A 26,876-nucleotide genomic window follows, 5' to 3' on the forward strand; every position below is an offset into this window, starting at 1 on the left:
AAAAAAAAAAAAAAAAAAAGAAAAGAAAAGAAAAAAAAAATAAAATAAAATAAAAAAGAAATCATTCTGGCCCCTGAAGTCATAAACAACTCATATTTTTGTCTAAACATTTTATTGTTGGGCTATTCACATTTAGGTTGATAACCCACCTGGAATTTATTTTTGCGTAAGACATAAGGTGGGAATCTAATTTTATATTTTTCCCCGCATGGCTAGACTGTTGTATCAGCAGCATTAAATATTCTCTTCTTTCCACCTAATTCATAATGCCTGCTCTTGTCAAATATCTAGTTGCCATATACATGGATCTGTTCCTCACTTCTCGATTCTGTTGCCTTTGCCAGTTTTCTATTCCAGGATTGCATGGTAATTACTATGATTTCGTAGTAAGTTTTGGTTTCTGGTGGGGTAAAGCCATCTCCTTTCCCCATAGCCTTGTTCTTCACATTTGTCTTGGCTATTTGTTTTGATTGTTTGTCATTGCATAATGAGCTATCTCAAAACAGTAGTGTGAAACAACCACCCAAAGGTCAAATACGCAGGTTGGTGAATAAAATCTTTTCTTAATGTGTCATATGTGTCAAGAGCATAGGGAGATGAAGTGAAGGGAGGGCCTACTGTGTGGCCTGAAGAACGACCCGCAGGGAGAAGAAGGCTGCTTACACACTCAGACATGCACAATAGGCCTGAAGCCTCCTGGGACTCCAAAGGTCAAGGGCCAGCTCTCCCTCTCCATCCTGTCCTGGTTCTCCTCACATATCCCTCCTGTGGGGCCTGAGGTAGACATGGATGCCCTGGTACTGAGATAAGGAAAAGGTGTACATTCCTGAGGTCATAGCTTTGGAAAGGTGCCTTCAGGCCTTTGATGGTAGCAGGGGTAGCTCTTTCCCTGGGGCGGGGTGGGGAGGAGGAACCCACATCCTCCTGTCTGGGGCCACTGGTTAATTGGGAATCATGTCCCTTGAACTCCCCAGCTGAGTCAGCTGCACCCCTGCTCTCCCCTCTTGCCTTCTGGAGGCTTGTGTCAGGAAAGGTCATGCTTCCCCCATCCTCTCCATCCTCCTCTGGCACCTTCAGCATTCCTCTAGCTGTAGCCATAACTGCTTTATATTGTCATTGTTTTTCCATGCATCTCCCCAACACACACACACACACACACACACACACACACACACACACACGAAATCTTTAAGGGAACAGGGACCCAAAGCGTAGTGGTTAAAACTTCAGAGTCTAGAATTCATCATTTACTAACTATGTGAATTCAGGAAATTACTTAACCTCTCTGTGCCACAATAGCTACATATGTAAAATACCTTACAGGGATGTTCAAGGCATTAATCCATGAAAAGGAATCTGGCACTCCATAAATGTTGTCTTACTAGAATTAATCTCTGTGTCCTCAACCCTGAGCACAGTGCCTGACAGTCAGTAGCCACCCCTAAATGCTTGTGTAATTTATACAGATCAGTCAAAACTGTTGGAGCTGGCCAGGGTGGTGGCTCACCCCTGTAATCCCAGCACTTTGGGAGGCTGAGGCGGGAGTTTCACATGAAGCCAGGAGTTCAAGACCAGCCTGGCCAATGTGGTGAAACCCCATCTCTACTAAAAATACAAAAATTAGCCAGGATTGGTGGCGCACATTTGTAGTCCCAGCTACTTGGGAGGCTGAGGCAGGAGAATGGCTTGAACCTGGGAGGTAAGGCGGAGGTTACAGGGAGCCAAGATCATGCCACTGCACTCCAGCCTGGGTGACAGAATGACTCTGTTTCAAAAAATAAAAAGTAAATAACGCTGGAGTTCTAGGTCTGGGTAAATTCTTTGGGTTTTGACAGTTCGTGAGGGTGGCTCCTGGTGCTGCAGCCAGACCCATGCAGACAGGAAACCCAAGTCAGCGATCATTTGGTGGAGATGGGCTCTCCCAGTGGGCATGTAGTCTAAAATATACACCAAGCACGAAGGCACTGTCAAGAGCCTATAACTATGAAGGACCAGAGGTCAAATGAGGCCACAGTTCAATGCCAGTGACCTTCTCAAAACAGAGCTAGGTCAGGTGGAAAGGCATGGTGAAGCAATTGCCTAGCCTTCAGCAGTCAGATCCAGCTTGCAGGAGGAGACTAGGGCAGGCAGGGCAGGACTGGAACCTCAGGAGTCAGGGTGACACCCAGAACACCCCATTCCCTCTTGTTCCCCATCTCCCTTAGCCTGAGTGTCTGGCCCTACAGGCCTGCATGGTTTGTATCCCCATGGAGCCACAGGCTGAGGACAGAACCACATCCTTGATACTGGGACCCTAGAAGGTGGATGATGGCAGCAGAGCTGTCACAGTCAGAAGTAATAGGAGCTTACCTACCTTCCTCCCAGAGGAACACCTCATCCTCACAGCCTGGCTCTTCAGACCTCACACCTCCCACCCTTCTCCTCTCCATCCCCAACTCTTTCTGGCTGCAATGTAGCCTGATCTCAGTCTCATCCTGTGGACAAGGCTGATGTCTCACTGTGACTGAGGACAAGCCAAGTCCTATTTGACAAAAGCATTCACAAGCCAGCTGCCTAAGGAGGAGATGGTGAGCTCCCTGCCCTTTGACAGATGGAGGCAGAGACTTCATGACTCCTTACTGAGGTTTGTAGAGAGGGTTTTGGCGTCCCATTGGAAGCTAGAATGAGGGACCTTTAAGGTCACCATTGGGAAGTCATGAATCTGCAACTCCAAGCAATCTTCCCCATGATGTAGCAGGACACCACTTCCGGTCACTTGGCCTGAAGTTCCCAGAGTTCAAAGTCACTTCTTGGGGATACACAATAAAAGGGGACCCCTGTCCCCTTTTGGAACATACGTGGGCCAAGCAGGAGGCAGCCCCCAGCCCACTCTGTTTGAGTAAGATGCAGCTAGCAGACTGGATAATGATCCTGTGCAAGGCAGGGGAGCCCAAATCAGTTTTAATGGAGCTGTGTGGATGGCCATAGGGAAGGAAGGTCCCTCGCCACACCCTGCTTGGCAAAGACAGGGCAAGGGCTAGGGCCAGGGAGACTCCTGAGCAGTAGGCACTACCCACATCCTGGCATTCCTTCTGGCAAGGTCATAAGAATCTCATGAGTAGGAGGAGATTTTGAATCAGGAGGACAGGGAAGAGAAGAGGGATCTGGCCTGGGGGTTAGGGCAGGGGCAGAACTCCTCAGCCTGGCTTAGAGGTCCTGAGAGGACAGTTAAAGGAGGGGTCTCTCAAGGACATAGGCACCAATAAAATACTTGCACAATCTGTCAGGATTTCATAGCCCTTGGTCAGAAAGGAAGTGATGGCAAAAGGGAGGCGAGAATTGGGTTACTCAGAGGCACTGGGTCCCAGACCCTATCTACCTGGACTCTGTCCTAGTAGGCCCTGGGGAACAGGGGGGCAAGTGTCCAGAAATTTCCTCCATGATCTTATCACAGGCCTCAGACTCAAACCTTCTGCCCTCTAGCTGATAAGTACTTGACTTTGCTTTGCTCCTCCTTCCTCACATCCCTTTAAGAGGAGGTGGCCCCTGCTGGTTGGTAGCTGTCTTTGCCACATGGAGGTCATCCATCACTGGCAAAGCAGCTCTATATCATGTGAGTACTTGATAAGTGCTCACTGTCCAGTGAATTCTTCCTTCAGTTCCCAGGCCAGTAGCACCAGATCACCTCAGAGCTTGTTAAAAGTGCATCATCAGGCTCCATGCCAGATATATTAAGGCAAAGTGTCTTAGGTGAGGCCCAGGAAACTGTTTTAACAAGCTCTTCAAGTGGTTTTTATGCACACTCAAGTTTGAGTAGCACTGAGCTAAATGAGCACTTGGTAGGGATGTTATTTGTAGAGCTGATTCTGAAGTTAAATACAGATGGTTGATCAAGATGACTTTAGATTGTTTGAATTCTGCAATTCTGTGATTCCAAGAGTCTCAGATCTTTAGACAAGACACACTTACCCAAGGGAAACTGCCCAGTCTCTAGCACCTGCTAGGAGAGCATCCTAGGGGAGCCATGTTGTCTGCCATGTGACACCCTTCCCCACAGCTGACTGGACCAATGGCAGCCAATCCACAAGCTGGTTCATGACATGTGAGACATGAAAAGCTGCCTCCCACAGGGGTGAATGGCAAAGCTGGGTTAGCCAACTTCTCTTTTTCTCTAGGAAATTTGAATGGGGAAACATAGACAAAGGAAACACGTAGATAAGTCAAGCACGAGGCAGCAGGGGAATGAGTAGTCACCAGTGCGAGTCAAGGTTTAGAGTAAATAGGTACTAAGAGTAAGTATAAGCCAGGAAATTAAAAAAGACAGGAATAAAGTTGCACAGGAAAGCTGTGGTACTGCTGCCCCAGGGAAGGGTCATTCTTACTCACAGTGGTTTTCTCCTTTTGGATGTCATCATAAACATGGTAGGATTCACCCTTGCCTGCAAAGAAGACAGTCAAGGTTAAGCAGGGAATCTCTCCCAACCCAACTCCTATGGAAACAAGAGGGAGATATTGGGGTCCTGGCTGGGCAGAAAGGACACTGACGGGAAAAAGGCCAGGGCTGGATCAGTGGCCATGTTCTGCCTGGGGAGGTCCCCAGCGCCCAGCAAGAGTGGTGTCCAGGGATACGAAGGAGCAAAACAAACTGGCTGTCTGTGGTTAATGTGCATAAAATCCATAAACTTAATTATCAGTTCCAGATCACTGAAAATTCCAAATTTAAAATTAGACCTGAGTATCATCTATTTGCTGATGAAATTCTATGTAGTACTGTCTTTCCAATTTTTTGAACCAGGAACTCCAGTGTGATTCACAATTTACCTACTACAACATACGCAAACACACTCATACACTCTCACACCCACATATTCACACACACTCCTGAAACGAAAGTTTAAAAAAAAATGGGTAAAGCATTATGACATTATGCTCTTCTATTATGTTTTTATAAAAATCCTATTGTGATCCATTAAATTGAGTTTACACTGATTAAAAATATATATATATAATTTTACAACCCACTGATTTCTTTGGATTTTCATAGCTTGAATAATTAAAACCAATGAAGTCCAGTATAATTCTGGCCCACTGCCATGTTTCAATCTTGTCAGCAGAAACATCGTCAGTATATAGGGTTATTAAGCTCACAGTACCTATATGCCAAACAAACCAATCAACATAAAACAGCAAGAAAGGAGGTAACATTCATTAAAGGCGACTAATCTGATAAATCTTACACAAGATGCTGCAGTTTTTTTTGTTTTAAAAGTCTTCACCTAAAAGATGGCAATAAGACATGATCCAAAATGGATATTAGCACACCTAGTTGTAGACAAATTGGCACTGAGTTGAATTGACTTTGAGTGAGCTGACCTGGAGCCTTAGAAGATGACGGGTCCACCACCCTCAGGGCTGCCCAGGCTGTTGCTCTGGCAGAAGGGAGGAAAGCCATTTGGGGCTCCTAGGGGATCTTGGCCACTTTACCTCTCAGGCCCCAGTTTCCTGGTTAGTAAAATGAGCGTAAGAATCTTTGTCCTCATGGCTTTCAGGCTGCCTTAGAAATGGCTAAGCACTTGGCTGTCTGCTCAGAGCCAGCAACCAGGACTCACCTTTCCTAGCTCTTCCTCAGGCTATCTGGAGGTACTGGTTGCTGAGGAGGACGAGCAGCAGCAGCAGCACAACGGCCACTGCCACACCCAGGATGATGGACTTGAATGGGGGGCTTTGGAATAAGGACCCACCTGGTGAGGAAAGTCAGAGCCCAGACCAACCTCCTGCCCTGAAAATCATCCCTCCCGCCATGCCTGTTGTCTCCACAGGCCCTCCCCAGCTTCCAGCCTGTCCTGAGGTCCCCTTCGGCTCAGTAGGCAGTAGGCAGCCATGTGGTCGGGGGCTCTGCTCCACAAGCCATGTTGTCTAGGGCAAGTTATTCCACCTCAGGGTCGGCTTCTTTCTCTGTAAAACTGGAATGTTGGTTCTATCTCAAGTCCTTGTCTCGTTCCCTTTTGCAACTGTTATCCCTTGACTTTCTATCTGGTCTCCTATGGCAGGGTCTCCACCGAGCTCTCCTGGTACCCTTCCATTAACAGCTCTGTCTCAGGTCCTTAAGCTCAACCCTCTCTAGGAGACGCAGTGAGCTCTCAGAGTATACTGATGTCATTGACAAATGACTCTCCCAGATAAAAAATACATTTTAATAGGTCCCATTTTAAGTCAAAGAAAGAACACAAAAGGAGACTGTTTTATACTAGAGCAGGCTTTTAGGGAAGATGTCTGGGGTGTCAAATGTCAAAGGGGAAGGACAAGCAGTTCAGGGACATCTCTCAGCTTGGGTGATCAGCACCCCTTGGTTTCTGGTTTAATCTCTTGATGCAAGAAAGTATGGTTTGCAAGAGTCCAGCGTTCATCGTCTGCAGCGATGGTGGATGGAGAGAAGGGATGGGAGGACAGAGGCAGGAAGACACTGTCAGTGCCTGTGGCTGGGGCCTGGAAACCATCAGGCAGAGGGAGAAAACAAAGCAGACCACAGGTTGTGGTAACTACAGAGTGTGCCCTTTCCCTAGACACACAGTACTCTGGGATAGCTCTCCTGCTCTTACAGGTACACGGTCAAGGGCTGGAAGGGGGACAGAGGTGAAAGAAACAGCCCTGGTCATATTCTACGCACTGGACTGGGCCCTTCAAGTCCGTATTCTCCTTGAATATTCACAACAACCCTGTAAGACAAAGGTTGCTGTCCCCCTCCCTTGGCCCTGCTCCCCTTCCCCTCACCTGAGGCCAGGAGTACCAGCAGGACTCTCAACAGCGGGTGTGTGGCCTCCAAGGTCATGGGTCCTCTTCTTGAGCTGGGATGGTGGGAGGAAAGTGAGGGAACGGGGAAACCCTGGGGACCGGGAACCAGCGCTGGCAGGATATGGCCCTGGGGATGAATTGCTGAGGAAGGCAAAGCCTCCCTTGAGGAAGCAGGAGGCCTGTGAGGAAGCGGGACGCCTTGGCCTATATGACCCCCTCCAGCTGCAGTGTCTACATCTGGGCCTGGAAAAGCCTCAGCCTGTCCTCTGTAGCTCCTGCTGGGCTCCTCTGGCCCCAGCCTCTTCCCGCTTGTCAGGCCACCTCCCTCCCACTGGGGCTGTGGGTGGGGAAAGCTGGGAAAGTCCAGGAAGAAACTATGATGAAACAAAAAGCTCTTTCTCCTCTCTCCCCTCTGTTCTACCACTTCCTCTCCAGCCTGAAGTTTCTCTTCCTCACCCAGCTAACGCACAGGCTGAAGGTGAGTGACAGTGTTAGGGGGCCTTTTGGAGGTCTGACCAGAACCTGAAGACCCCCGGCTCCCAGGGTTTCGAGACTTCATGCCCAGGCCTGCCTGGGAGCTGGAGAGTTCCATGGGGACAGGAGGGGAAGAGGAGAAAAGAGATGGAGATTTACTTCCAGGAATGGAGGTGCAGGCGGTGTCTATTGCAAAGGTGGGAGAGAGTAAAGCCTTGGGAGGGGAAGATGGGGATGGGAGGAGGAGGGGAAAGGGTATCTCAGCCCCCAAATCATCTCCTTCCCCAGCTCGGAGCTGTCATAATCACTCCAGAGCCTTTCATGAAAGACGACACTAATCAAACACATTTTTTAAAAATTGTCCTTATATGAACTATAGAAAATCAATTTTCACAGGCTATGGACAGTTAATAAACAACAAAGAAAAGAAAAACTGTAAAACTGTGGTGCTGCAGGTTGGGTTCCTGGGCACAGAGTCAGGTGCGGATTAGCAGTGGAGATTTAAAGTGCTCTGGGACCAACGTCTGGGGAGGAGAAGAGCAGGAAGCAGGCCTCAGTCAATTCAGAAAGTCTACTTTGCCAATGTTAAGGACAGGCCCACAAGAGCCTCAGGAGCCCTGATGACAGGTGCCCAAGGTGGTTGGGGCACAGCTTGTTTTTATACATGTTAGGGAGACATGAAACATCAATCAATATATGTAAGATGTACATTGGCTCGGTCTGGACCAATGTACATTTGGTCCAGGGTGGGTGTGGACGGGGTAGTGGGAAAGGTGGCTTCCAAGTCGTAGATAGATAACAGACAAAAGGTTGCATTCTTTTGAGTCCTCTATCAGTTTTTCACTGAATACACAATTTACTCTGGCTCAGTGAATCTGCATTTTTACATAAACAACAGGGCAGAGAAGCAATCAGACATGCATTCATCCCAGGTGAGCAGAGGGATGACTTTCTGTCCTACACCTGTGGAGATCAGCTAACAGTTTACATTGCCAGGGTGAAAATCAACACAACTGTTTTAGGGCCAAGATCTTGAGGCCCACAAAGAATTGTCTTGTGGGCAAATTGTGAGGGAGGTATATAGTTTTTAAATCTTTGTAGTTATCTTATTTAGGAATAAAATGGGAGGCCAGTTTGCCTGCTGTAGTTCCCAGCTTTACTTTTCCCCTGGCTTAGTGATTTTGGGGTTCTGAGATTTATTTTCCTTTCACAGGCAGAAGGAGAAGTCAGATTGCAATAGAGGCCATAACGAGACTCAGGCTATCCTGGGAGGAGTTCCGAGGATAGGATGGCCCTTGAGGACTTGTCAATCAGTCAGGGGACGTGGGGTGCCCTGGGAGGGGAATCTGGCCTTGGCAAGGTGGCTCTCTGTAGCTGAGGAAGACTCCAAGGGAGCTGGCAGAGGAGACCTGCCCTCACTCCTAATGTCCTGCACGAGGAGCCGGCAGCACGGCATCCACTCTCTCGATTTGATCCAAAGTGAAGGCACGTTGCAGCCATTGTAGAGAACTGTAAACCTAATGCCTGCTTACTGGACTCCATGCAGGCATGTCTATATCCAGGAGGTGCTGGATTTACTTTATTTGTTCTTCCATTGGCCATGATGATCAGCCCTTCCCAGGTGTGTGTTCTATGTCCACAGCCTGTTGCTCAGGAAGCTTTGTTGTCTCACCTGCTAAAGTGAGCAGCCTGTCCGATGCGCCACTTGCCCTGCATCTTCCTGCCGTGGATCTGCTGTGGATCTGGGTCCCTGGAGCTTCAAGAAGAAGGTTGAGAGAGGAGGGAGGAAGTGAAAGGCTGGCGTGTTTAGAAAAGTGTCCAGTTGGGGCTGGGGATATGAGGCTTGGTCTGTACCTCCTCAGCCCCCTGTGTCCTTACCATGGAAGTTCATATAGGAGCAGGCTCCTCGGGTGAGCAAATTGTGCTGGTTCACTTGGTTCCAGGAACCCTTAGGGGCAAACAGGGACAGTTGGTCACCTTCACGGCTACCGTGCCCTACTTCAGGACACACCTAAAGGCCTCCTCTTGGGTCCAGCAACCACCTGGTGTATGGCCATGTCTCCTTCCACCCTTCACAGCCCCTTCTCGTCAAGCCTCCCCACGGCTCCCAGCTGCCATGGCCTATGCATTCTCTGCAACTAGATCTCACCTCCTGATTCCGCCCCATGGTTTGGGCCTCAGATAGAGCCCCACCTCCTCCCTGAAGCCTGCCTGGCTGGCCAGAGCCTGCAGGATTCCCAGTTCTCCCATCTTGGAAGGACTTGAGGACCTCCTAGCTCTTGCACTGTGGCGTCTGACCACACAATGTAAGGTCTGGGGTGTACCCAGCAGTGCCGTGTCTCCCATCCCTCAGAGGCTGTGAGCAGATTGAGGCCAGGGCTAGCTCCTGTTCTTTCCCAGTGTGTCCCACCTCACTTAATGCTGAGCTGTGTCCATGCAACTGTTCTGCACACATTACTGGAAAGGGATCCTGATCCAGACCCCAAGAGAGGGCTCTTGGATCTCACACAAGAAAGAATTCAGGGTAAATCCATACGGTAAAATGAAAGCAAGTTTATTTAAAAAGTAAAGGAATAAAGAATGGCTACTCCATAGAGCAGGAACATGGGCAGCTTAGCTGCTTATATTTATTGTTACTTCTTGATTATATGCTAAACAAAGAGTGGATTATTCATGAGTTTTCCAGGAAAAGAGTGGGCAATTCCTGGAGCTAAGGGTTCCTCCTCTTTTCAGACCATATAAGGTAGCTTCCTGATGTTGCCATATCATTTGTAAGCTGTCATGGCGCTGGTGGGAGTGTCCCTTAGCATGCTAATGCATTATAATTTACATATAATGTGCCAATCTATCTCACCCTGTGACTTAGAATGCCTAACATCTGGGAATGCAGCCCAGTAGGTCTCAGCCTTATTTTACCCAGCCTCTATACAAGATGGAGTCACTCCAGTTTAAACACCTCTGACACACATACCCGAGGAAGTGAGAAGAGGCTTCAGAGCTCATCTCCACCCTCCTGTTACAGTCTCACCAATGCAACACAATGTAGCGGTCTCTTGTTGTTTGAGGTATCACTGGAGTTCTTTGTCTCACAACCATGAAAATTAAGAAGCATGGACACCAAGGATGAGGTTGGAGTTTAATGAGTGAGAGAAGAAAGCTCTCTGCTGTACAGAAGGGGCCTGAAAGAGGGTTGCCATTTTTACAGTTGAATGCAAAGGTTTTTATAAGAAACCAATGAGGACTGGGTGATCATTTGCATAAGGCAAATGGTAGCTTCACCGTGTCCTTCTAATGTGCATGTGGGCCCTTAGCTTGAGTTACTCCATATTGCTTTGTTCCCCTTATTGCACATGTCAGGGGATGAAATTTTTCATTGTGGGCATGTTTGGGCAAGTCATCTGTGTAGTCTGTCTTATCTGTGAGGCTGTGAACATGTCTTAGCCAAGCCCCCCCTGTGCAAATTCCTGTATCTGTGCCTGCAGCTTGATTTTTCAGGCTGTTCTTTTGTTTAAAAGAATTCAACCGAGAACCCACCCTAACTGCCTGCCTGACTGGTTTCTTCCTTTCTCCTCTCTCACTCCTTTTCCAGATGAGGAAACAGGATCAGAGAGGGATAGTGACTTGCCAAGTTCACACTGAGATGAGTCCACTCTGTACCCTCCCCTCCTCAAAAGAGGACCTTTCCAAAGGGGCTGTCATCAGGGGGACCCCAACATCCATATAGTGATGACAATTGGGAACAGATAGGACAAAACTAAGAAATAGAATCCTAAGGTCTTAAAAGTAATGTGGGAAACAACATTAGAGCTAGAAAACAACTTAAGAAACAATAGTAATGAGGCATTTGCATCATTGTACAATGCTAGTACTGTTTTATCTTGAAAACAATCTTGAGAAGTAGGAATTATTGTCCTCTTTCAAAAGAGAGGAAAAATGAGGCCAAGGGTTAGTGACTTGCTGAGGGTCACACAGTGACAGAGTGGCATCCTGGTCCCTGTCCCTGACTTACTCCCTAGGGCTCCTCCCCTTGGGCATCTCACTCTCAGAGGAAGCAGGTTCATCAGTGGTGCTGGTGGGAGCTCTTGGGGAGCTGTTTTCCCCCAGGTAGGTTAAGCTCCCTCCTAGTACAAAACAGGATGGTGGCTACACCATCATGATAGGGAGAACAGCTATCATAGATGGTTGCTTGCTACAGATATGGGTGTGTGTGTGTGTGTGTGTGTGTGTGTCTATCTGTCTGTCTGTCTGTCCTGGGACCAGAGCCATCAGTTCTTCAGCCTCAGTCTTCCCTCTATTGCCCTCTCCTGGACATAGGGAAGAAGTGCCTCCTTCCTGCTGTCTCCCAGGATTACTCCCTGCCTCTTCCACTCTCCCCACATCCATCCTGAAGTGGCCCCTCTGGCTGTCCATCAAGGTCCTGGTTGTGTCACTCTCCTGGCCATTAGAATGTCCCTGACCCAGGATTGAATGCACAGTTGTCACATTTATCCCCAGGTGCTATTCCAGTCACTCCAGGTCAGTAGACACCTGTGTGTGTATGTGTGTGTGTGTGTGTGTGTGTGTAGGGGAATCCAGGCTGCATTCTCCAGCCTTCACTGCTGGACCCCAAGCCAGTGGTCTGGACAATAGAGGCTGAGTCCGAGCCCTGAGTCAGTGGGTGGGAAGCAGAGTCCTCGGGCCATTGGGTCCCTGGCCAGAGGCTACTTGGGCTCCATTTTCCCTGTCCCCCTGCCTGGGCCGGTCCTCCAGGCTGTGGTCAGTTCCAAGTTGCTGTCTTCACTGGGTCCCAAGTGTGTGTCTTCTCTCTCTACCCTGAGGAGTAAGAGTGGGGGAGTGGGGGTGCTCCACCCTTCCTCTGAGCTATGGTCTCCCCACTAGTGTCTGTGGGGTGAGCACCCTCCATACAGAGCCAAAGTCTCAGGCACCCCAGGGTATGGACTTGCTGGAGGCTGCTGGGTCCCCTGTGGGAACTCAGACTTGGAACCCAGGTGTAGAAGCTGGGGGAGAGAGCCCCAAGTCCAGCCTCTGCACTTCAGTCTTGGGAGAGGCTGACCCTGCAGCCCAGAAGCTCTTAGCTGCCTGGTCACAGCTTTCTAAGGAGGCAGCGGCCAGCAGGTGGCAGCAGTGAGAGCATGGGCTCTGCAGGGTCCCAGGACAGGAGGGAGGAGCAGCCCCAGTCAGGGCAGGGCCATCCAGAGGCCCAGCAAAGGACACCTGGCCCGACAAGGGAAGCTGCCAACTCCTCTGTGGGTCCCCAGCTTTTAGTCACTGTTTCCTCTCCTCCAGGATGAGACATCACCACCTCTGGGAATCATGAGCCCGACTCTTCCCTAACCTTAGGAGAGGCTAAAGCAGAGCAGAGGGAAGCAGAGGACACAGTGGCCCTGGTAGGGAGGGCAGCTCAGCCTGATAGGGTTTCTGAGGCAGACGGGAGCTGAGATTCTCTGTAAACAGCACTCTCAGGGTTTCTCTGCCTCCACCAAGAGCCCTGGGGTCTGCAGCTCCGAGCAGAAACCACTGGGCACATTTCCTTGGGACTTTCTGACTGATGCCCTTTGCTCTGGGCCCCTCCCCAGGTTCCTGCCGCCCAGGAGAACGCTGGGCTGTGGGGCTGCTCAGGATGGCAGCCTCTGGTTTTGGGAAGTCCTGGGTGAGTCCAGCACTGCACAAGTCCTCCAGCTTCATCTGATCCAGACTGGCCCCAATCTGTACCCCTCCTCTAGCCCCCTGGGGCCACTCTGGGAGAGGCTCCCCACCCCATGCTTAAGTGGCCTCAGATCAAGCAGACTTCCACATGGGGCTCTGGTCTTCTAGGTGGGTCACCTCTAGAAGGATCGCTGCACATGCTGTAGCCTGCAAGAAACAGGGAGAGCTGAGGAAGGGCCCTGCCCTGCCCACAGTGCCCCGATGCTCCTCCACCAGCCCCAGCCCCTTTCTGGCTCTGCCTCAGGTTCCTTCCAGGTTACCACCTTAAGGCTGTGCTGGGTGGTCTCCACCTGGCCGCCCTCCTCCCCAGGTGGAAGCCTCACGGTCCTTTTGACTGGACACAGGCCAAGGGCCATATCACTTGGGGACTTGAGGTCATAACCCTTAGTGCAGTTACCCAGAGCTCTGCCCTCAGGAGGCTGGGAGGTGGGCTCTACTCACTTGCCATGTATCTCTTCTTCCAAAACCCATAGACCATGATCAGTATCAGCACCAGGAGGGTCAGCACCACCACAGGCACAGTGGAGTAAACTTCCTGGTGCCTGAGGAGAAGGGACAGGGCAGAAGCGGGTGAGCACCAAGGTCCCCCATCCTAACCCACTTTGGATTCGGACCAGCAGCAGAAACCCTGAGAGCACACCCTTCTTAGGGTAGACAGCCACTCTCTTCCTTGCAGACCCAGCCATAGAAGCGAGTGTGACATCCGGAGTTAAGAGGAGGACGTCCCCAGGTAGAGGGGAGCATCTCTCTACTTTGGTACCTCTCCTCTATTATGCCCCCAAATCTGTTCATCAGTGAGGATGAGGATTCTAGGAGACTCCCATTTGTGGCTAAGAGATCAAGATGCTTGCTCTCCTCGAGGAGCTTGAGGATGCCTCTTCCCCACTCTGTCCTCTGTAGCAGATGCTGTCAGGGCCCTGCCTGTATCCCCTTGCCAGTATCATTTCCACATACAGATCACCAGCACCTCCTTTTCTGTGGGTGGGAGGCTGAGGCCTTTCTCTTGTCACTAGAGTCCTCCATGCCACACACAGCAGGCAGCCCTCTACCGATGACCAGTTGGAGTTGGTATGTAACTACATGGGCTCCTCTGCCCTGTAGATGTGTGTTTGACGCTGGATCTGACTCTCCCCATTGGGATTAGGCTCTTGTGCACAGTAGCCACCTGGTTAAGTACTCTTTATTAGAGGCTTCCCTGCCCTGTTCCACTCCCCTACCTTTTTTTCAGTGTTCCATATAAGATGCATATCCCTGCCTCAGAGTCAGCTTCTCTAGAGAAACCCAAAATTAAAGCAACCCCCATTTTCCACTTCCTACTCCATGAGTTACATCCTTGCCCCATCCTCACCCTCTCCTCTCCATCCATAGACTCTTCAGGCCACCCATCCCCTGACATGCTCATCTCTGACTCTCATCCCGCCTGGCCCTAATTCTACCAACTCTCATTGCCCTCTACCCTCATCTCCACAACCTCTGTCTCCCCTGATACTCCTCCCACTGACCTTCTTCTTCTCTGACTCTCCTCCCTCACAACCTTCATTTCCCCCCATCCTCATCCCCCTGACCCTAATGCCCCCAACTCTCATAGTCCCCTGCCCTCATTCCTGCAACCCTCGTCTCCCCCCACCTTTATCCCTGACCCTCCTCTCTGCTGACACTTTGCCCACCTTCCTCCCCCAACTCTTCTCCCCACTGACCCTCCTCCTCCCTGATCCTCTTCCCCCACCTCCTTTCCCCTGCCCCTCCTGCCCCACCCTTCTTTCCCCTGCCCCTCCTCCCCACTGACCCTCTTTTTCCCTGCCCCTCCTCTCCCCACCCTCTTTTCCCCGACCCTCATCCCCAGTGACTCTCTTTTCTCCTGACCCCTCTTTCTCCTGCCCTTCCTCCCCATGACCCTCCTTTCCCCTGCCCTTCCTCTCTCCTGCCTCTCCTCTCCATTGCCATCCTTTATGTCACTTCCAGTCCCCCACCTCCCATTCAGAAGCAGGCCACATTGGGTTCCTGGGGAGCAAAAGGGGAAGGTCAGATATGAGACTTGCACCTCCAGGTCTGTTTGGGCACTAGGTGCTAGTGCCACTCAACCCCAGGCCCCATGGGTACCTGATGGAGGGTATGGAGGGTAGTCTGTTGAGCAGAGATCTGCTGGTGAGGTAGAGCCCTGTGGTGGGCGATCTGGTGCTGAGGTGCCCAGACTTAGTGGAGATGGATTCTGGGCCAGCAGAGGAGTCCCTGGCATTGCTGGGAGACGCAGTCCCTGTCTGGGACCCCGTGGTCCTCCTGGGTCCCTGGCCGGTGGTACTGGTGGCAGTGAAGCTGTAGCCTCTCTTGGAGGCAGGTCTGGTGGAGGCCAAGAGTCTAGGCAAGGTGAGGAGTCCCGGGGTGAACATCGTCACGCCAGTGGTAAAAGGGGCATCAGGGCCTGAGGTAGGGGCTTGGCCAGTTGTGACAGTTCCACTCTTGAGGCTGCTGGCCAGATGTGTGAAAGGAGTGTTCCTCTCAGTTTTGGGAGCTGAAGGACAGAGAGGGAGGAACGTTAGACTGACTTGGGGACCTCAGTGCTGGGAGCAGATCCTGGCAGCCCACACAGTTGCCCGGAAGCCTGGATGGGGGCATGTCCTCTTCTCTTCTCCTTGACCTTGGGCCTAGGATTCTGGCTGCTGAGTGATCAGATGTGTATTTGTTCAGAAAATAATATCAGGAGGAAGGAAGTAGGCATACTGAAGAAGGGAGAGACTACCACAATTTCTTTTTCCCCTCCCATGTCAGGCCACCTGTTCCCTCTCCATCCCCATTTCTCTGTTATTACTTTCCAGGCCCTCTTCATTCCTATGGGCCAAAAAGATTTCCAAAAAATAATGTCGAACAGGGACTATTCCAGCTGTTCCATAATTGACAAATAGCGTCCAGAGATGAGGACAAGGAGACATTAAGGGCCTCAAATTCCAAAGAAATCTGCAGTCAGTTGGGGTCAGACACTTTCCTTGGGGACTCACTAAGAGATATCAAACTGGTCCTGCTGCACTCACCCATCAACCCAGCCCTTTTCCACCCCATTTTCTAGAAGAAGCCTGGGTTTTGGATAGTGGATGAGGAGGGAGGTGGAGGAGCTGTGAGGCATCGACCTAGCAGTGAGTGTTGGTTTTGTCTCAGCACAGAATGAGAAAATTGGAAACAGAGGCTGCTACATCCCACTACTGTGCATGGAAAGGGCAATTTCCTAAGGGCCAAATGGTCTTCATGGAAAGTGGCTGAGCTTGAGCCATTTTTCTAGGGAAGGGGACCCAGAGCAAGCAGCATTGGTAAGGATAGGGATAGAGCAAGAGGCTCACCTGGAGTCAGAGCTCCCACATCATCATACTCAGCAGTGGGGACACCCCTAAAGAACTCTTCAGAGAACTCACACATTAGTGCCTTGGGAGAGTATGTGGACACTCAGAGAGGATCTCAAAGGGCTGGCAGACAAGGAATGACATCCAACAGAGACAGCATTCCTACAACACTCAGTTAAGCCACATAACCATCTCCTCCTCCCTCATTCCCACATCAACACACTAAGAGGGCCAAGAAGAGGTAACTAAGAGGAACCCCGCCTTCTCCACAGCCCAAGATGCAGGATGGGGAGCTGGGCAGCCAGCAATCTTCTTTTTCCACTTTAGGTGCCTTGGACCATACAACCTGGTCTTCAGGGACAGTGGAATATCCTACACTGCTAGATGACTAGAGTTTGTAGTTGGACTAAGGATTTTTTTTATTTCCTAATAACCGAAAAGGTCCTGCAAAGTTGAAATCTTCACAAATTATCCTTAAGAGGTAGAAAGTGAGATCTGACATAACACGATTAGAGGAAATGATGAGAAAAAATAAAAGCATGTAATGTTTAATGTTTCTATCCCTACATATTAAGACTTCAGTGAACCAGTTTCAACATTGCTGGGTCTCACTCGGAACTGGAGAGGGGAGGAATGAGATTTGGCTCCACATGTTAGCATTTTCCCTAGTTTAGACCCCATGGAAGATGGAGATGCAATTGGGTTAGGCGAATGGGGAAGGGTGGATAGTAAATTGCATAATAACTGGCTGCCTTTTTCGGGCTCTTTAGCTGACTCCTTTCCCTTTTCTATCTAATAAATGTGGAAGGACCCCATGGCTTGGTGCTCCACTCTTTTTTGCCTACACTCTTAGATCTTGATATTTTTAACAATTTTATTGAGATATAACTCACATCCCATTTATAGTATAAAGCTCAATGGCTCTTTATTATGGTTACAAAGTTATGCAACCATCATCACAGTGAGTTTCAGAACATCTTCATCATCTCAAAAGAAACCCCTTACCGTTTAGCTATGACTCTGTATCCCCTTTTCCTTCCCCCAGCCTTGAGCAACTACTAATCTACTTTCTGTATCTATAGATTTCTCTAATTCCCTGGACTTAAAACACTATCTTTATAGAGATACTTTCAAATACATACCCCAGCTCTGACCTCTCACCCGAGCTCCAGGCAGATATATCACTGCTGGCTGCATTTCCCCACTTAGGGTTCTAGGAGGTATCTTAAACTTAACATGACAAAAGAGAGCTCTTGATTTTTCTCCTCCAAATTAGCTCCTCTTTCAGATTTACCCTGCACTATCAAGGGGACCATCATCCACCTGCTGACCAAATAGAAAACCCTGGATCATCCACAATTCCCCCTTTTGGCTCACCTCTCAACTGAGCAAATCCTGTCCTACCTCCAAAACAGACGAGCTGAACAGAAAGTCTGAAAAACAGATTTGAGCCCATTCACATCTCTCTGCCACTAGTGCCTACATTGTACTCCAGGCTACTGGTATTTCCAGCCAGATGCCCACAATGGCCTCTCTGCCCATGTTCATACCATTCAAATCCATCCTCAACAAGTGGCCACTACATTCTTAAAAACAAGTCATGACACAGCTCTCTGAGCTTTCTAGTAGCTTCCTCTTATACCCAAATTCCAACTTATGGTCTTTGGGGCTGCTTGACTCTCCAACCTCATCGTTCATTGCCTCACACTCCATATGGAGCGACTAAATAAGCCTTATACAAGCCAAGCTCCTTCTGACCTCAGGACCTTTGCACATTTAGCTCTTGCCACAAAGTGCCCTTCAAAGCACCCAGATGGGGGGCTGGAGAACGCTCACCATTCAGGGCTCTGCTTGGTGTTGCCTGCTCAGGGAGGTGTTCTCTGACCCCCAGTACTTCAGTAGCTCCCCCACGACCAAGTCACTTCCTAGTTCATGAAGACCTCTAGTTACCTGCAATTATTTGAAATACTTCCCAATTTCTTATGAACACCTCTTGTTTTCTGCAATTATTTGTCTGGATAATAAGTGTGCCTGTCATCTCCCATAGGGCAGGATTGTGAGTATTTTTGCTCACTATCCTTAGAGCCTAGAATAGTGCCTGCCACATAATAGGGGCTCATTGAATTATGTTGAAGCAATGAGTGAATAAAACACAGCACAGACAGTGCCAAGTTTGAACCTCATCTCAGCCACCTGCTAGCTCTAGGACCCCAGACAAGCTCAGAGTCACATTGGGTTTTCAGGTCTCATTATCTTCATCTGTAAAATGGTGACAATAGTGCCATGAATAGTGCCATAAGGGCACTTTGAAAACACTACACTGCAACATGACCATTGATGGATTATTATCCTTATTATCTCTGATGTTAGTGGAGTGTGGGGCAGGGAGGACTCCCTCCACCCGTCCCAGTGCCCCTGCAGCCTACTCACCTGGAGACACATCCAGCTGGATGCCCATCAAGGGGTACAGGGTCCCAGAGGTGTTGCGCATGCACCAGTATCGGCCTGAGTCCTGGAGCCTGAGGGCCTCCATGGTGATGTTGACCACCTTGGCCTGGGCATCGTCCTGCAGCAAGTAGCGGGGCCCTTTCACCCAGACTCGGGCAAAGCCAAGCTCACACTTCTTCTTCCTGACTTTGCACCAAACCTTGCCATCCACGCGGCTTTTGTAGCCCTTATAGGAACACTGCACAGACAGAGTCTCCCCTTCGAGGAGCCTCACTTTTGTGTATATGCTGTCAGCAGAGGGGCCTGCAGAGACAAGACTTGTTGAATAAGGTCTGGCAAGAGGAGAGGAAGAAGGCATCATGAAGGTTGAAGATCATGGTGAAGGGTGAGGTGGATATTGTCCTGCTGTCATGAAAACCACAGACTGATGGGGAACCATAACNCACTGCACAGACAGAGTCTCCCATTCGAGGAGCCTCACTTTTGCGGATATCCTGTCAGCAGAGGGGCCTGCAGAGACAAGACTTGTTGAATAAGGTCTGGCAAGAGGAGAGGAAGAAGGCATCATGAAGGTTGAAGATCATGGTGAAGGGTGAGGTGGATATTGTCCTGCTGTCATGAAAACCACAGACTGATGGGGAACCATAACCCCATCCTCAGGGAGTTTTTCCCAGCCTGAAGGGAGGTAAACGGGCCCTGAAAACAGCTAGCTCCCAGTATTATGGGGGACACACAGGCCCCCCTCTCAGGGAGCTTTCAGTCCGATGGAGGAGGCAGGTATATCCTTCAGGGAGCCCCAGGTCTAATGGAGGATACGCAGCACTTACACTCAGAGCTCCATCAGACACAGCCCCTTTCCTCATGTTATTTTCTAGTCTGATGGGAGAGTGACAAGCTCTGTCTTCAGGGATTCCCAGGGAATTCATTTTTGTTTTGTTTTGTTTTGCTTTTGAGATGGAGTCTCACTCTGTCGCCCAGGCTAGAGTGCAGTAGTGCGATCTCAGCTCACTGTAGCCTCCACCTCCTAGGTTCAAACGATTCTCCTGCCTCAGCCTCTGGAGTAGCTGAGACTACAGGTGCCCTCCACCATGCCCGGCTAATGTTTTGTATTTTTAGTAGAGACAGAATTTCACCATGTTAGCCGGGATGGTCTTGATCTCCTGACCTCATGATCCACCCGCCTTGGCCTCCGAAAGTGCTCGGATTATAGGCGTGAGCCACCGCGCCCGGCCTCCCAGGGAATACCTGTGAGAAAAACCCAGGTCATGCCCTCAGTGAGACAGATGCAGAGACACAAATACAAGTTATTAAGTTCTGAAATTTCAGTTCCAACTAATTAGGTAGATAAGAAAATCCAGTATTTGAAAAAAATGATTAATGGTTATTTGTTTCACAAATAGGTTCACTGTAGTTCTCTTTAAATAATGTTTCCTTAGTTCATTCTAGCTGGTGTTTAGTTTTAAAATATCCTAGTTACATAAAACCCATAGATCAAGCCTGTCCAAATATACATGTAAACAAACTCCCAATGGTGTGTGAACCACAGGATTCTATAATTATTCACTTTCCACCTGCAATGTCTTTCTCTCTATGCTGAGTAGTAAGATGTGGTCCAAGCCCTCATACTCCACAGTCTGGTAGAGAGAGAGCAGAACTGGGGTGTGCAGGGTGACTCAGGGGACAGAGAGAGGGAGAAAGCTGCCGTGGGGTCCCTCCACCCCTCTGCCTGCCCTAAGCTCACCAGTGACTCTTGTGATAATTTCACCCCAGAGCCTTCCACAAAACACATATAAAAGACTCTTCCCCATAGTAGAGAACAGAGAGCACACATTTTGGAGTCAAAACAAACAAGGGTTGAAACCCTGTTTTTACCATTTAGCGGTGTGATCGGGTCACCTGTTTGATACAGAAATATCAAAACGAACACTTGACTGATACAGAAATATCTCTGCTTCTTTATCAGTCAAGTGAGACGAGCACCACACCCCTCACAGGTTGCTGTGAGAATTCTGCCCCAGGTCAGTGCTTTGCACACAGTGCGTGCTCAACGCATGCTTCCTTTTCCCACATGCTAGGGGCTCCCAGTTCCCCTAAGGGAACCCAGAGCTGTGACAGTCAAGGGCCCAGAACCCAGGACATCTGTTCCACCAGAACCCAGGATATCTGTCCCAAGTCCCACCCAGCAGCCACTAGAACTGAGGCTCTGCGTAAGGCAACACCCTATCTAAGCATCCCTCTGTCCCTTGCAGACTAAACAGAATGATCCAACTTCATTATTTGGTGGATGAGCCCAGGATTTCTTAGCACAGGAGAGACCCCTTTCTGCCCTGGCATTGGGAAGCTGTTTCTTTACTCTCTGGGAGGTGCAGAGTTGGGTGACCTTGGAATGGGTCTCCAGGGCACTGTCTTCATGTGTGTCTACACCTCCCACCCCTCTCACAGGCAGTGGTGAGTTTTGCCAACCCCCACCATGCCCAGAACTGAACAGGAAGTGGTAACTTTGTTGCCATGGCAGCGAGAGGGGCAGGAATGGGTGAGGTCCCTCAAGGAGCATTGGTTTCTGTGAGGTGGGAAAGGCATTCACACGCTGGTCCCTTCAGGACAGAGGCAGGGACAGGATGTGGCATCAGCATTTCAAGAAAAATGCTCAAATTCAGTTCAAAGCACGCATGATGCAATGATTGCTGTCATAACTAAACAGGGCTTCCTGACAGAGGCCAAGCAGAGAAAGCTATTTGTGTGAGGAAATTGAGGGCTCTGCTTTGAAGCTTGAGGAAGCCTAGCAGATAAAGGGGCCAATGCAGAGAGGGTCCAGAGCTTTATCTTAGCTTGGGAGGCCTGGGTTAGCTTTGCCTGGGGCCTGATATTAGGGTAAAGAGCTACTAAGTCAGCCCTAATCTCCTCCTTCCCCAACCCACAAAACACTAAACAAGAAAACCCCTGGTAAGGAGGGTAAGAAAAAGGCCCTGAGCTCCTGCCTCTGCACCCACTCCCTCCTCCACAAGGCAGCCCCTTCTCCCCTTACCTGAGACGCAACCCTGTGGCCACAGCAGCAGCAGCAGCAGCAGCAGCAGGAAGGCTGGGGCCATGGTTCCATTCAGCTGGTCAGTGTCAGGCCTGGAGATCCAAGGTGAGGGCCCACCCGACACAGGATGTGCCACCTGGGCCTGCCAGGGAAGGACCTGGGGTTCTAAAAGTGAAGCTGCCCATTTAGGGAAGTGAGGCAGTGTGGGACCCACTGCCTCCAGCCAACCGCAGGGATTCATTGAGCCCATCATGAGGGCGGTGCTGGCAGCTGTTTCCGCCCTTTTCCTCAGAACTTCAGGCAGGTGTGGCTGCTCCACCCAGTCTGGGGCCCCAGGCCAGGGAGGACTCACAGTCAGAGGGCTCTCCACCCTCCCCAGTCTCGCCTGGAAACTGGTCCCTAGGATCCAGCTAGGGGACTGGGGTGAGGCTTCTAGAACCTCAGGTATAGACTTTCCTGGAATCTTCTGGGCTCAGAGACCCAGGGGCGCAGGCTCTCAGGCTGAGATGGAGCATCTCTGACCCTAGTTTCTTACATATACACATTCACAGGGAAGTTCTTATAAACTCTCATTCATTCATTCATTGCAGATTCTTTCTGTTCCTTCCTCTCTCTCTCTCCCAGGCTCCTGGCTGCTCAGAACAGTCACTTGTGTTCACTGTTGCAAATAACCTCTTACAGGCTCACTTGAAATCTTACTTTTGTCAAGGGCAAAAATGCAAATTGTAAGACTCAGGGCATAAAGTTTGGGTTGAGGGAGGGGTTCCTGTACTCTCACACATGGGTGTGCATGCGCATCCACTCACACACAGTCTTTGTCTTTTATTCACTTTCTCACATACACACACACACACACACACACACACACACACGCCCATGCAGTCTCACACACACCCCAGCGGCCTCTCCTTTTCCCTATCCATGCGTCTCCTGTCTCTATCCTCTCTCTGCCTCTCCTCCTGTCGTCTCTACTCACCATCAGCTCCCTCTAGACTCCTAGTCCCTCGTGTAGGCTTCCTATAGCCACCGCAGTACTTCCCCTCACCCACCTCATCTCAAGAGCCCCTTCCACCCCTGCCTCCAGCCTCTGTCAGCATGCAGGCAAGCGCCCTCCACTTCCTTCTGCTCAACGCTATCTCGCCTATACAGCCACCAGCTCCAGTGGAAATGACCCAGCACTTGGTCCAAGACCACACCCTTCACTTACCCCAAGGCCTAGAATCAGAAGCATCGATTTCTGATGTCCAGTACCTGTGTCATCTGCTCCTTCAGTGTGTGGGGACCCAGCTGGACCCCCGTGGTTATGTATGCTCCCCCTACTCACCAGTGCCATGTTTCTACTCCTTAGATGGGACTGTCAAAAGGTAAACTGAGGCACCATAAAATTGTAAACAGATTATTTGAGCAAACAACAATTCATGAATCAGGCAGCTCGAAACAGAAGAGGTTGAGGAGCTCCACTGGGGGAATGCAAGGGGAAGACTCCTACAGGACAAGTAAAGTGAAGAAAATATTTAATTGGTTACAGTTATACTGTTCCCTTATTTGGCCTATGCTGTTGGAAAGACCCTAGTTATCTACATAAGCTTGTTGACTTCTTCTGACTGGTTGAGCTTAAGTTCTTTTCTTCCTTAATGTACACATTTACAAGAAATAGCTCAAGTTAAGTTTCACTGATGTTTGCAAATCAAGCAAAGTTGAGGTCACTTATGAGGCCTGTTTTTTTTTTGTTTTTGCGCAGGGACTCTTCAGGCCTGGTCTCCATTTTCATTCATTTTAACAGGACTCAGAGCAAAAAGTCCTCAAGCTTTCACGGCCACAATCTTAAACTGACGTTGGACCCCCAAGCTCCAAGCAAAGAAGTCTATCTTGACTGACCCTAAGCTTTAATAGTCTCTCAACTCATTCACTCACTCATTCATTCATTCATTTGTTCATTCCCACAACCTCATTGCTATGCGTGGGGCTAGGTAGGCACTGGGGGCACAGGAATGAGACACAGTTGTCACCTGAGACCTCTCAGCTCACAGGTGTGTTTTGTTTTCCTTCTTCACCCTTCCTTTTTCAATGTTTCCCACCCAGTCTCAGAACTTCCTGAGCTCCCTAAGTTCAGAGGCCACTTCCCCTCCCCAACACACGCAGTATGTTCCTTCATCCCTTCCCCCATCAGAACAGTAAGCTGCTTCAGGAGTGGAGGATTTATCTCTTGTGGGGACTTCATGGGCTTGGAATCCATGATTCTATGAAACCGATACAGTGTGCCCAGCACTGAGCCAGGCATCATCAAAAGTGTGACCCTCGGGATCACTGTGCTGATGAGGGTAGAAGGGTTCAAACACTCATTCACTGACAGAGGAAGTATGTACTGGATTCAACCTTTCTTAAGAGAAATTTGGAAGCATTGGTCAAAATCATTAAAAGTATGTATACATTAGACTTTTACATCTATCTTTTGATTTAACACAGCAGTGTATTTTGTCTTTATATTTATTTTTCCCATTAAAAAATTAAGGCCTAATTTACATACAGTACTTTTCATCCTTTTCAATGAACAGTTCTGGGAGTTCTAGAGACTTGTATCCAATGCCATAATGGAGACAGAGAAGAGTGCCATCATTCCCAAAAGTTTTCCCCTGCTCCTTGTTAGTCATCCCTTCAGTCCCAGACAAACATTGATCTGGTGGAGTTTTTTCCTATCGTTTCTCTCTTTCCAGAATGGAAATAGTACAGTATGAAGCACTTTATGTTTACTTATTTTGGTGAAGTCCAATATATAATTTTTATGGATCATATTTTTATGTCATATCTAATAAATCTTTGCTTAACCCAAGGTCACAGTGACTTTTTTCAATAGTTCTGTGAGCTATAATTCACATAATATAAAACTGACCCACCTAAAGCATACAATTCAGTGCTTTTCAATATATTCACTGAGTTGTACAACTATCACCAAGTTTACAGCGTTTTCATGTCCCCTTCTCCCAAAGAAACCCCATGCCCATTAGCAGGCACTCCCTGGATCCGTTTCCTATTACTGCAGACTGGGTGGCTTAAAACAGTATTAACTTATTATCTCGCCATTCTGAAGGCAGAAGTCTGAAGTCAGCATTACAATGTACTGAGATGAAGATGTCGACAGGGCTACAGTCTCTCCAGAGACTCTAGGGAAGAATTTGTTCCTTGCCTTTCCATCTTCAGGTAGCCGCCAGCATTCTTTGGTTTGGGGCTGTTTTACCCCAATCTTCAAGGCCAGCATCTTCAGTCTCCCTCTGCTCCATCTTCACATCACTTTCTCCTCTTTGTGTTCAAATCCCCCTCTGGCTGTCTTACATAAGGATATATGTGATTGCATGTAGTTCCCATCTACGTAATCCATCTACGTAATCCAGGATAATCTCCCCGTCTCAAGATGTTTAACTTACTCACATCAGCAAAGATCTTTTTTTTTTTTTTTTTGCCATATAAGGTAACAATCACAGGTTCCAGGGATTAGGACACAGATATCTTTTAAGAGGACATTTATCAGCTTACCACAGTCCCCATTCCTACAGTCTCAGGCAATATATTTATTATATATACAATCCCAGGCACTAATATTTTTGTCTTTATAGACAAAATATCTTTAATCAAAATTTCTTTATCAATTCTGGACATGTCATAAAAATATAATTGAACAATATGTGTTCCTTGTGACTGGATTCTTTCATTTAGCAGAATGTTTTCCAGGCTTGTCCATGTTGTAGCTGTACTTGTGCTATACGTTGTATTAATACATCATTCCTTTTAAAGGCTGAATAATATTCCACTGAATGAATATATATGTTTACCATTTATCAGTTGACAGATATTTTATTTGTTTCCACTATCTAACTATTACAAGCAGTGTCACTATTACTATTCATGTACAAGTTTTTGTGTGGACATATGTTTTCATTTCTCTTGAGTGCATAACCAATAGTAGAACTACTGGATCATATGGCAACTCTACGTTTAACATTTTCAGGAACTCTCAAATAGTTTTCCAAAGTGGCTGCAAATTTTTCACCCTCTCCAGCAATGTATGCGTGCTCTCATTTCTCTACAATCTCTCCAATACTTGTATTGGCTTTCTGTTTATAGCCATCCAGTGAATGTACTTACATTTTGAATTGTAGTTACCTAATGATTAATGATATTGAGCATCTTCATCTTGAGCATATACAATTTGTTCATTTGCATACCCTTGGAGAAATATTTATTCAATTGTGTTGTGTGTCTTTTATAGCATTTGAACAACATTGTGCCACCTTTTTCTGGCTTCCATTGTTTCAGATGAGAAATTCACTACAATTAGAATTGGTGTTCCTTTATAGATAATTATTTCTCTCTGGCCATTTTAAAGATATTTTCTTTGTCTTTACTTCTCAGAAGGCTATCTATGCTGTGTCTTGGTGTGTATTTCTTTGGGCTTATCATATTTGGGATAAAATCAGATTCTTGGATTTGTAGCTTTAGGTCTTTGGGCAGATTTGATTAGACGTTTCTTTGAATACATTTTCAGGCTCACATTTTTTCTCCTTTCCTTCTGGGACTTTGAGGATGCAAAGATTAGCTCCTATGTTAATGTCCTGCAGATAGCTGACATTCTGTTCTTTTATTTTCAGTCTGTTTTCTCTCTGATCAGACTGAGTAAATTTTCTCAGTCTGCCTTCCAGTTAACTAATAACATCCTCTGTCATCTCCACTCTCCTATGGAGTCCACGTAGTCAGCTTTTAATTTTGGATATTGTTGTTTTTAATTCCCACATATTCTATTGTTATTCTGTTTCCAAAAGAATAAAAAAGAGTAAATGGAAAGAAGAACTACTAATACTTGAAAAAATAGTACCGAGGATTTTTCAGAATTAAACAAATATCTAAGACTTCAAATTGAATGTGTTCAAAGAGTTCCAAATAGAATGGATAATTAAATAGTCCGTATTAAACATACTATAATAAAAATTCAAAGGGAAAATTATAAAAATGTTGCAGAGATAAAAGTGGTCAGTAAAGATGAATAACCATCAGACTGTTATCGGACATTTCCATAGCAACACTGCGAAGGTAAGAAAACAATGAAATATGTTCAAAATTTTGAAGAAGTA

The 26,876-nt window shown here is 48.2% G+C and overlaps 3 protein-coding genes across 6 annotated transcripts in view; 1 reads left to right on the forward strand and 2 right to left on the reverse strand.

Moving 5' to 3' along the window:
- The window catches only part of TREM2 (triggering receptor expressed on myeloid cells 2), a 37,003-nt gene extending 27,662 nt beyond the window's left edge, over positions 1–9,341 (reverse strand). The window contains exons 1-3 of one of the 3 annotated variants that reach the window (XM_017870191.1): positions 9,124–9,341; positions 8,918–9,001; positions 4,366–4,418 (exon numbers count right to left, since the gene is read on the reverse strand). The gene's annotated coding sequence lies outside the window, so the exon portion shown is untranslated. Of the gene's footprint in view, positions 1–3,948; positions 3,982–4,365; positions 4,419–6,750; positions 7,078–8,917; positions 9,002–9,123 lie in introns of those variants that run through there. The other 2 variants (XM_017870190.1, XM_017870192.1) reach the window with 2 other exon arrangements.
- The window catches only part of LOC108528302 (trem-like transcript 4 protein), a 108,025-nt gene that overhangs the window by 31,499 nt on the left and 49,650 nt on the right, over positions 1–26,876 (forward strand).
- On the reverse strand, positions 10,369–22,745 carry TREML2 (triggering receptor expressed on myeloid cells like 2). Of its 2 annotated transcripts, none has more exons than XM_017870187.1 (5): positions 21,754–22,745; positions 18,711–19,031; positions 15,052–15,460; positions 13,393–13,493; positions 10,369–13,098 (listed from the first exon to the last, which is right to left on the reverse strand). In XM_017870187.1, the coding sequence occupies exons 1-5, from the start codon at positions 22,004–22,006 to the stop codon at positions 13,019–13,021; spliced, it is 1,164 nt and encodes a 387-aa protein (XP_017725676.1). In that variant the 5' UTR covers positions 22,007–22,745; the 3' UTR covers positions 10,369–13,018. The 2 variants fall into 2 exon arrangements, with proteins under 2 accessions (XP_017725676.1, XP_017725677.1); XM_017870188.1 differs by lacking the exon at positions 21,754–22,745 and adding an exon at positions 19,372–19,400 and having other exon boundaries at positions 18,711–19,164.

This window comes from Rhinopithecus bieti, unplaced genomic scaffold (assembly GCF_001698545.2).
Source record: "Rhinopithecus bieti isolate Rb0 unplaced genomic scaffold, ASM169854v2 scaffold_4553, whole genome shotgun sequence".
In the NCBI taxonomy this organism is placed as follows: Eukaryota; Metazoa; Chordata; class Mammalia; order Primates; family Cercopithecidae; genus Rhinopithecus; species Rhinopithecus bieti.

Bases quoted from the DNA above. Each gene is read 5' to 3' on its own strand.
- TREML2 (XM_017870187.1), bottom strand. From the start codon at position 22,006: ATGATGGGCTCAATGAATCCCTGCGGTTGGCTGGAGGCAGTGGGTCCC. The intron at 19,032-21,753 runs GTAAGGGGAGAA...TTGTCTCTGCAG, and splicing joins GCCACAGGGTTGCGTCTCAG to GCCCCTCTGCTGACAGCATA. The intron at 13,099-13,392 runs GTGAGTAGAGCC...TGTTTCTTGCAG, and splicing joins GAAGAAGAGATACATGGCAA to GCTACAGCATGTGCAGCGAT.